The sequence below is a fragment of the Lipotes vexillifer genome, unplaced genomic scaffold (assembly GCF_000442215.2).
Source record: "Lipotes vexillifer unplaced genomic scaffold, Lipotes_vexillifer_v1.1 scaffold496, whole genome shotgun sequence".
Lineage (NCBI taxonomy): Eukaryota > Metazoa > Chordata > Mammalia > Artiodactyla > Lipotidae > Lipotes > Lipotes vexillifer.
In genome coordinates, this window is record NW_006786690.1 from 5,505,708 (window position 1) to 5,516,086 (window position 10,379).

A 10,379-nucleotide genomic window follows, 5' to 3' on the forward strand; every position below is an offset into this window, starting at 1 on the left:
CCGCGACGGGAGAGGCCACAACAGTGAGAGGCCCGCGTACCGCAAAAAAAAAAAAATGAGGCTCACGCCCCAGCTCCAGAATCTTCCATGGCTCCCCAGGGTCTTCAAGGTCAACACCCGGCTTCTTGGAATGGCATTTGAGGCCCTTCTGCCCATCTTTCCCACAACATTTCCTCTGAATTCCCCTCTGTAGCCTCATGGCTGCCTCAGTCCTCCTCACCTTGTCAAGCCCCAGTTCATTCTTTGCCTTCTGTCTCTGTGCCCACCCCACTTGTGCCCCCAGCTGGTTAGGTGCCCCTTCTGTGCCCCCACAGTTCCTTGCCTCCCCACCGCCCTGGAATTCCCTCTGGTGGTCTCTACCATGAGACATGAACTTCCTGAGGACAGAGCCTTGGGCCTGTTCGCAGTTGTCTCCCAGGCGTGGCCCAGGCTATGGCCCAGAATAAGGCAGGGGCCACAAGTTCAGTTTCCACAACGGCCAGACAAGTAACACCAGTCCAGAGGGGCTTTGCATAAGGGTACAGGGAACCCTGGGGACTGAGGCAAACAGGAGAGGTACCCCCAAGATGGAGAGCCATCTCTCAGCTCCAGCTGACTACTGCCCTGCAGAAATGTGGGGCAGTGCCAGCACACCTTCCAATTTTTCAAAAAAAGCCAGAAATTCAAATCTTTTGTGCAAGTTCCCAATGTTCTGAAACACTGTGAGGATACTCAGTGATGTCTGGGGAGCATGTGGGTTGGAAGGTGCCCTGAGCGTGAGTGAAGCTGAGACAAGACCACCCAAGCTTCCTACACCCCTTCCTTTCTGTGGAGCAAATGTGCTCACTTTTGAGTGGGGTGGGGGGCAGCGATTGTGTCCCCTAGAAATCTAGTGAGGAGGGGCTGGGCATGTTGCTAACCATCCTATAATGCACAGGACAGTCCTCACAACAGAGAAGCACCCAGCCCCAAGTGCCGGTAGTGCCGCGGTTGAGAACCTGCTAGAGTTGTTGGTGGGAAACAGCCACTCAACTGAAGACTACATTTCCCAGCCTCCTTTGCATTTGATGGGATCATGTGACTAGTTCTCACCAATGCACTGTGAGTAGAAGGGACATATGTTACTTCCAGGAAGAAGTGGTTAAAAAGTGGGTCCCTCCCACCCCCTTCATTAGTGAGCTGGTCAGATAGACGTTCTGGTTAGATAGAACATCTGGAACTTAGAGGACAGCAGAGCCACACAGTGGAAAGAACCTGGGTCTCAGGCACCTGACCAGAGGCACCACCAGATGTTTGAGATAGAAATAAACTCTTATTGTGTTAAGTTCTAGATTTCTCTTTAACAGAAAACAGGGTTATCTGGATGACTAGAAGAGGATTTGTCAGCTTAGCTTCAGTCTTCCTCCCTGAGAAAACATCTTACTGTCACCCTTAGCTGCTAGTTCTGCGGGTGGATGGGTGGAGCTGGGACCTCTGCCTGGACCCCTGGCCTGGATTAGGACTCAGAACCACCAACAGTTAGACTAAAGGGGTGATGAGTGACGTGAAGGTGTGGGGTCCAGCCTGGGTGAGGGAGGCATGGGAAAGACTCTGGAGCAGTGGTGCCTGAGCATCCTTGATTATTCTTGAAGCAGACATCAGCCCACAGCCTGGACTCATGGCAGGAGGAGATCCTTGTTTCTCATGGGATCCTAAAGGCTCAGTATGTGTTCAGCATGGTGCTGGGACTGTACATTCAGATGCAGGAATGGAACATCAGCGAAGTTAAAGAAGTCTCCTGAGTTCATAGAAAGGAGAAAGTGATGGAGCAGAAACAGGAACCCCTATCTCTCTGACTCACAGCCCATGCTTTTGAATCCCATCCCAAAGTTTAACAGATATGATGGTGCTTTGTTTGTATCCTTTGAGCATTTACTGTTCTAGCACATGCTTGGGAGCTTTGTCTCAGCCCTTCCAGGGGCCGGTTGGAAGGGCCAGGGTGTTCATTTTCCTGGGAGCAGCCCTTAGCCAATGAGGGATTAGAGCTGGAGAATAAATACCCCAGCTCCCTCGCCCCACAGTGGTGTAACTCTGAGATACATCTGCTACACAGTCTCCTGGAGGCCCACAGTGGGACTGAGCCCTAGTTGTCCAGAATGGTAACCTGCTTAATAACATATCCTTCCCTTTCCATGCTGACTTCCCCACTCTGCCTGGCGCTTTCTGGGTTCCTTTTATAAACTAGTTATACTCAGATCCTTGTCTCAGAGTCTGCCTCTGAAAAACCCAACCTAAGACACAAAGGATGGTTTGCATACCCCAGAGACGTGTAAATTGATTTTGGGTGGTACTGGCGAACTTTTTTAAAATTTATTTTTGGCTGCGTTGGGTCTTTGTTGCTGCACATGGGCTTTCTCTAGTTGTGGCGGGCAGGGGCTACTCTTTGTTGCAGTGCGAAGGCTTCTGATTGCAGTGGCTTCTCTTGTTGCGGAGCATAGGCTCTAGGCACGTGGGCTTCAGTAGTTGTGGCTCGCAAGCTCAGTAGTTGTGGCGCACGGGCTTAGTTGCTCCACGGCATGTGGGATCTTCCTGGACCAGGGCTCGAACCTGTGTCCACTGCATTGACAGGCAGATTCTTAACCACTGTGCCACCAGGGAAGTCCCTGGTGAACTTTTAAAAACAGACTGCTTAAATGTGAATTTAAAGAAGTGTTTAGGGGAACTCCCCTGGTGGTCCAGCAGGTAAAGACTCCATGCTCCCAGTGCAGGGGTTGTGGGTTTGATCCCTGGTCATGGAACTAGATCCTGCATGTATGCCGCAACTAAGAGTTTGCATGCCCCAACTAAGAAGTCCGCATGCCGCAACTAAGGATCCTGCATGCCGCCAACTAAGACCTGGTGCAGCCAAAATAAATTTTAAAAAAGAAAAAAAGAAGTGTTTAGGAAATGATAGTACAGAGATATGACAAAAATTATGAAGATAGTATGAGAATAACAAATGAAAATGCTGTAATGAACAGTTGAAGATGAGGTCTCTGTCCTGGCGAGAATGTAGGCATGTAGTTTAATTTGTTATCCCAGCATCAGCTCGGCTGTGCTTCCCTTTTTGCCAGGACTGCTAGGAAACTCAAAGAGAAATCTGCTCAGCTGCATTTTCATTCTTGAAGGATGTCTGCTTCTGACATACAATTTCTCACCTTTCCAAGTTCATATTTAACTGGCCCCTGTTATGAGTCATTAGTACTGGCTGCCTCAGACCCTGGTTGGCAGGAGGTTGGAAATGCATTATAAAGAAATAAAGGGTGTCATTAAGTATGGGAACCTTGTAATCAAATTCCAGCTCCACAACTTGAGGGACTTTGGGCACTCACATCACCTCCTGCACCCTTGGATTCATCATCTAGAAATGTGGATGATGGAGGCCTACTTCCTAGTGAGGATTAAATGAACTGAATGCATATAAGCATCAAGCACAGAGACTGGCAGATGGTAAATGATCAATATTAATTGTTAGGATTAGTATCATTATTGGGACTTTGATTCTAATTGAGGAAAGAGGAACAAACTTGGGGAACTCTGTATACCCCCAATATGAGGTGTAATCTTGAGTCTGGTACCCAGGCTTGACAATCAGGAACGGAAAAATCACAATCATCTAGGCTGAAGCTCTGCGAGGGCAACCACTAAATTCTTAGGACCTAGTACAGTGCCTGGCTCATACTCAATGCTTATTGAGTGAATGAATGGAGGAACAACTACAATGGGCCAGGGTGGGCAGTTGTTTGTGAGCGCCATGCAGCAAGGGTGTCCCAGGGCCCTTGAAGGCCTTCCTGCCGTGGGTTTCAGGGCACAGAGGCAGTCTTCTTTAATCCTCATGGCAACCCCAGAGTGGACTGTCTCCCATTTTACAGACAAGAAAATGGAGAGGCAGAGACACAAAGGACTTTGTCCAAAGTCGCCCAGGTAATGAGTGGTGAAGTCCCCAGGTCAGCAGGAGACCCCTTTCTCCTCGTCCAACCCCACCTGTGCTCCTGGGCCCTGAGTCCAGTTCTTCCCAGAGAAATGACCTTATTTCAGTCTCTTCCTCACTGACCACAAAGACTCAGCCCTGTCCTCCGAAATATTTGGAAAGTTTTATTTAAATGTTTTGTGTTCCCTTTTAACCAACATCAAAAAGAGAAAAACGTTTGGCTGTTCCAAACAGGAGAGTCACTTCAGAGAGGAGCTGGCATGTGTGTTCGGAGCTGGAAAGTGTCTGCTTTGCCAGGCTGCCCGTCCCAGCCTGGGCCACCCTGGGCTGGATGGCCAGTCCCAGGAGCTGACTTCCTGGGAGCCCCAGGCGGCCTTGGAATGAGTGAGTGAGCAAACCCCCATCCTGAGGAGATGCACTTGGTCTCCCCTGAAAGTTAGGACTGGGCTTGGGGACAGGGACATGAGCCTGGTGGGGCCTGGTGGGTTCCAGAGGGAAGGAGAGGGGAGTGGGAGGGTCAGATCCAGAATGTTCCATAGAAGCTCCAAGGCCTCTGGGTTGGAGAAATATGTCTGCTAGAAAAAATAAGATGCTTTGAGAAGTTCTGCAGTCTGTGCTCTCTGCCTGCCCAAGAGAAACCTACCCTGTTGGCCAAAGGGGCAGCGGGTGGGGGCAGATGCTGGAGGCCAGCAACTGGTGGAGATTTCCAGCGGGGAGTGAGGTGGGCAGCAGGCAGACTTTGGTTTCCTGGGTCCCCTTTCTGGCAGCTGCAGAGGCTGTGGAGGCCTCTGCCTCCCGTCCCTTGAGGTGTGGGCTGCCGGGGGTGGGCAGCACTTGGAGAGGGAGGCCAGCCATCTGTCGTGGGCTGGTAGATGCCCAGGCCCTGGGCCCTCAGAACAGGATGGCCAGGGGGAGCAGGGCCAGCAGGAACAGCAGAGGGCCTGGGGAGGGGCTGCCTGACAAGCTGGCGGAGGCGCAATGGTCGCGGTTGGCACCGATGCAGGCTGCGTAAGCCATCACGTGGGGAATGTAGTTCTGCTCGTGGACGCCGTGCAGCAGGTGCGCCATGGGGCCCTTGGCGAAGATGGCTACGTCCTCCCCGCCATGGGTCTCGTGGCGCAGGGGCACGGCGGACTGTGCCTGGTAGTTGTTGTGAGCTGTGGGCCAGAAGAAACACTCGCTGAGAGCCTACCAGGGGCCTGGCACTACACAGTAGCTTCCCCGTGCCCCTTCCAGGTTGGCTTGAATGCCCCCATTTTATAGACGAGGAAACTGAGGCTCACTAGGGGGAAGTCATTTCGCACCAGGCCACAGGATTTGGGCCTGAGTCTGTTCAGTCTGACACAGAAGCCTGCACTCTCAACCCCCAGACCTCATCCGGGCCGTCTGGATTAGAAGGGAAGAGTCAACCCAGGAGAGCCTCTTACCATTGGCTGTGCCATTAGGCCCCCAGGGACCCCTGGGGACATCATGAACAAACATCCAACAATATGGAATTGGATAAGCAGACTGGGAAGACTCACACACTGGAATATTATACAGCCAGTAAAAATGGCAGTGTAACATAGCAAGCACCTACACATGCCAGGCACCACGCTAAGCTCATCAGATCTATCTAGTCCTTCAGACAAACTTAGGAGGTAGATATGGAGGAAACAGAAGCTGAGGAAGGTGAAGTTATTTGCCCAAGGTCACAGAGCTGCTAGATTTTAGGAGGGATTCAAATTAAGGTTGTTCTGACTCAAGTCCTGGCTATTCTGAGACACCCCACCCCCAGCCTTAACGACAGGACTACACTGTTTCCAAGCTCATCCCTAAGGGGGTGCCCTGTCCCCTCCCAGCTCTGGGCCTTGCAGTCTTACCGTAGTCCACCATGGAGACATTCTCTCGCTCACCGCCCACCACCTTGTAGCCAGGCCCGTTGCCATACAGGATGGCAGTGAAAGGCTTCTTGTCTGTGTCACTCACCATGGGGGCCAGACCTGCACAGGGAGGCACTGGTCCAGGGGTCATGTTGGAGTACAGTCCCCAGCCCCCAGCTTGGCAACCCCTGGGTCCTCTTTCAAGGAAGCCGCCTTCCAAACCCAATTTATTTCCAACCAGCCACCCTTCAGTTTTCACTGTGCCCACATCCTCCCATCTGTTGGTCTGTCCTTCCATCCTTCCATCCACCCACCCGTCCTCTCCTCTGCCCCGTCCATTAATCCCTCGTCCCTCTCATTTTTCTACCCATCCATCATCCAGGCGGCCACCCGTACACCCACCCAGGCATCGCTTCACCCCCCCCGTGTCCCCCCACCTGTCAGTGACTTCTCCTCCCTGCCCAATTCTGAGTCTCACACATGCCAGGCCCTGGGCTTGCCAGGTTTCCCACCCGCTCCTGCTCCCAGAGGGCAGACCCTGGGAGTGCCCACCCCAATGGAGGCCCACCTACCAAAAATAGAGTTGCCACGGGGGGTGTACCCGCCAAAGGTAAAGACGTGGGAGTGGTCGGCGGTGACAACGGTCAGCGTGTCTTCCACGGAGGTCATGGTGCCTGCCTGCCCGATTGCCCGGTCCATCTCCACCGCCTCGTGCAGTGCCTGCTTGGCTTTGCCCTCATGGTGCCCGTGGTCAATCCTTCCCCCTTGGGACACCAAGGCAAAGGCCTCCAGTGAGGGGGCAGGGAAGGAGATGTGGCCCCCAATTCCCATCCCGTGATGGCCAGGGGACTCCCCTGGGCCAGGCACCACACCAGGCACTTGACACAGCCATTCGACCTTCACAGCACCTCAGAAGGCGAGTTGTTGGACCACAGGCCCACACGTGGAGAGTGCAAAGCCAGGGTTTAAAGCAGCTCCACCACCCCATCGGCTCCCACCCCTGCTTCTTTAGCTTCTCGGTGTCCCTGAAGACCTCGGAGACGTAGGGAAGGGACCCAACATGCCTGAATGGCTACTAGGTGCCAGGCATCATAAGCTGATGTCTTGTTTCCCTTTCACAACAACCGTGGGCAGAGATGGGTACGATTAGCCCTGTTTACAGATAGAGCAGCTGAGGCCGGGAGTGGGAAGTGATGTGTCCAAGGTGGGATCTGCTAGGATTTGAATTCAGGTGTGACTCGCTGTAAAGCCCTGTTTTTCCATCTCCGCTTTGAATACATCCCCTCCGAGGGTAAAGCACGCTCCTAAAGGGGAAAAACCCTCCATGCCTGGGCAGTGCCTACGGCAGCCTTCCATAAAGGCCTGGGGAAGCCTGCACCTCATGCCACCTCCCCCAGATGAGCACAGGAGGCCTGGCGTTAAGCCTGGCTTAAAGGTCACGGCTAAGGCTGTGTGACTTCAGAGAACACCTTCCATCTCTAACAGGAAGAGGATGCCTGGTGGACACTCCTAACTCTGAGGGTCCTGAGCCTGGGCGCCTGGCCGCCCTCCTTCCTGCTAGCCTGGGCCTCACCACTCTGGCCTGGCAGGCTGGCAGGGTGGGTCCCTCCTTTGTTGTGGCTGTGGGAGCAGCTGGTCTGGCGGGCCCGGTCTTGGCCCCGCTCACAAAGAGGACCGCTCCCGGGGGAGCCTGTGCTCACCACCACTGGTTCCTGGCTGGTTCTTCGGCATCAGAGGCCTGTTCAGGGCCAGGCCGGGACCGCCGTGCTTCAGTGGGAACCCCGGGGCTTGGCAAGAAAGTCGCCGAGTTGGGCTGGCGGCCGCTGGCCTCTGGAGGGCGGAGGGGCCTGAGCGTGTGCGTATGTGTGGTGACAGGATGTGTGCAAATACGACCGTGTGTGTGTGTCCATTTAGAACATGGAAGACAATAGTTGTTAGAACCTTGGAAGATTCTGGAAACTTTATCATTTCCTCTCACTTCCTATTGTGATTGACTTAGCTACTGTGTAATCATAATAATGATAATAACAGAAGCATCAAGGATTTATTCTCTTTTGGGCCCTGTTCCAAGTACGTTATGTCTCTGAACTCAATGGATGCTAATAACCCTTCTTGGAGAGGGGGACTATTTTTGGCCTCATTTTACAGAAACGTACAGGTAGAGGTCACAGAGCAAGTGGGTAGCAGCATCAGGACAATGACTCCAGGGCCTCACAACAGTGCTGGGAAACCCCAGGAATGTCGGCATACAGCACCGCTGCCTCCTGAAGGGTCTAGCTCTCCCAACGCAGGGGACCCCAGGATATCCCAGGGCCTGCCCCGGGCCTTCTCCTCTCGGACCTTGTTCCCACACGGGCCCAGTAACGTCAGAGGTCTGCTGTCCAGCTGCGAGGGTTCCTGCAGACCGATGGGCACCTACAGAGGAGGACCCTGGGCCGGCGTCCTTGGGCCCAGCCAGGCAGCTGCCAAGAGCACATTTGTCTACCGGGGCCTGCTGACTTGTCTTTTGGGAGGAGTGAAGCTGAGGGGCCTGCACACCCCTCGAGAGCCAGGCCTTGGGGAGGTATTTCCAAAAAGAAGAAACTTGCCTCCTCTCTCAGGAAGCCTTCCTGGACTAGTAAGCCAGATGTGCCATCTCCATGCCCAGAGGAGAGCTGCTTGTTGGCCTGGGAACTTCAGCACCGCCCCCTTCCCCCCCCCCCTCCACAACCCATCTCCCTAAAGGAATCTCGCTGCTCATCCCCAAACTGGACAGTTCTCTCTGAGAGCTGGACGCCCTACCCCTGAACCCATCTGGAAGCTCCCAGGGAAGTGGCCCTGCAGTCAGGCCCTGGACCCCTACCTTCCACCAGCAAGAAGAAGCCTTTGGGGTTCTTGCTCAGGATCTTGATGGCCATCTCCACCATCTCGGAGAGTGAAGGGTCAGTCACGTTGTTCCTGTTGAGCTCATACTGCATGTCCCCTGGCTCAAAGAGACCTGAGGAGGACCCGGGAGGATGTGGGTGTCTCAGGGAGCACAGGCTCCCCACACACAGCTTGGGGGTAAAGTGGGGGGATGGGGAGCTCATCTGGGTGGCTCTTGCGGGCCTGACCTGTGCCAGGTGCTTTGGGCGCACTTCCTCCTTTCATCTTCTTAGCCACGCCATGGTGAGAGGGACCACCGTGTCCATTTCACAGAGGAGGAGACTGAGCCTCAGGTGTTTAGTACCTTGCTATTTTCAGCTGCTAAGTGGGAGACCTGGGATTTCAATCCATCAGCCCACCCTGAGCCCATAGAGCCCTGGACATGGCAGAGGACTGTGTCCTGGCCTCAACAAGGCAGCCTGGGTGTGTACTTACATGTCATTTACAGGTCAGGCCTGAAGGGCTCAGTGCCCCGTGCAGTGAAACGGAAGAAGGGTTGGGGTCACTGTCCCTTCTGTTCACCGAGCTCGGTTTTTTCCCCTTGTGAAGTAAGGAGGGTGATCCATTTCTTAGCCATGTCACAAGATTCCACAAGTACTGGGTTGGTGTCTCCAGTCCTGGATGTCCTTTCAGAACACCTTGCCCTTCCATGATTGCATGCAGCCAAGCAAGGGTTCCAATTAACAGAGCGCTTACTCTGCGCCACACGCTGTCCTATGTGCTTTGGAAGCACTTAGGCGCCAGCCTCTGAGATGGTGCCCAATAATCCTCCCTCCTGGAATTCATGCCCGTGGGTGCCCCTCCCTCACTGACTAGGGCTACCTGGTGTATCCAACAGAACACTGTAGAAATGATGGTGTGTGACTTCCAGGCCAGGGCATAACACATTGTGGCCTCGGCCTTGCATACTCTTACATTTCTGGGGGAAGCCAACCGCCATGTTGTAAGGACACTCAAGCAACTCAATGGAGAGATTCATGCGGCAAGGAGCTGAGGCCTCCTGCCAACAGCCTGCACCAAGTTATGAGCCATATGAGTGGCCCACCTCGGAAGCCCCAGCCCCAGGCAAGTCTTCAGATGACTGCAACCTCACGAGAGACCCAGCTAAATCACTCGCAAACTCCCAACCCAGAGAAACTGTGAAGGAATAAATTGTTCAACAATCATTATAAATAAAACAACTTTACAGTTGTTTTAAACTGTAAAGTTTTGGGATAATTTGTTATGCAGCAACAGGTAACTTATATATTAACTCACTTAGTCCTCATGACAACCCTGAGGTAGGCCCTATTGTTATCCCCATTTTACGGAGGATTCATTATCCTTATTTTATAAAAGAGAAAACTGTGGCACAGAGAGGAGAAAACACTTGCCCAAGGTTGCACAGCTCATGGGTGGTAGGAGCTGGATCTGAACCCAGCACTCTGGCTCTAAGATCCATGAACAGAACTTTCTTGCTCCATGGGTACATGCATAACTCTACACAGCCAGTGTGGGGTATGGGGTGTGTGCTGTGTGACCCAGGCAAGTAGAGAGCTGTGTGTGTATCTGAGGGATCCTCCAGGTGCCCAGCTCTAAGCCCATAATTTCCAGTGACACACCCAGGACCCAGGGGCTGTGTTCCTTGAGAAAGATTTGCAGGAGGTTTTGCCACCACTTGCTTGGCCCAATAACCAGAAGGGAAA

At 53.3% G+C, this 10,379-nt stretch overlaps 1 protein-coding gene across 1 annotated transcript in view; it reads right to left on the minus strand.

The window, feature by feature from the left end:
• Positions 1 to 4,067: 4,067 nt before the first annotated feature.
• The window catches only part of ALPL (alkaline phosphatase, biomineralization associated), a 57,004-nt gene continuing 50,692 nt past the window's right edge, over positions 4,068 to 10,379 (minus strand). The window contains exons 9-12 of the mRNA XM_007459216.1: positions 8,633 to 8,767; positions 6,363 to 6,554; positions 5,791 to 5,910; positions 4,068 to 5,085 (exon numbers count right to left, since the gene is read on the minus strand). Of these exons, the coding sequence (XP_007459278.1) occupies positions 4,820 to 5,085; positions 5,791 to 5,910; positions 6,363 to 6,554; positions 8,633 to 8,767 (713 nt within the window). The 3' untranslated portion in view covers positions 4,068 to 4,819. The remainder of the gene's footprint in view (positions 5,086 to 5,790; positions 5,911 to 6,362; positions 6,555 to 8,632; positions 8,768 to 10,379) is intronic.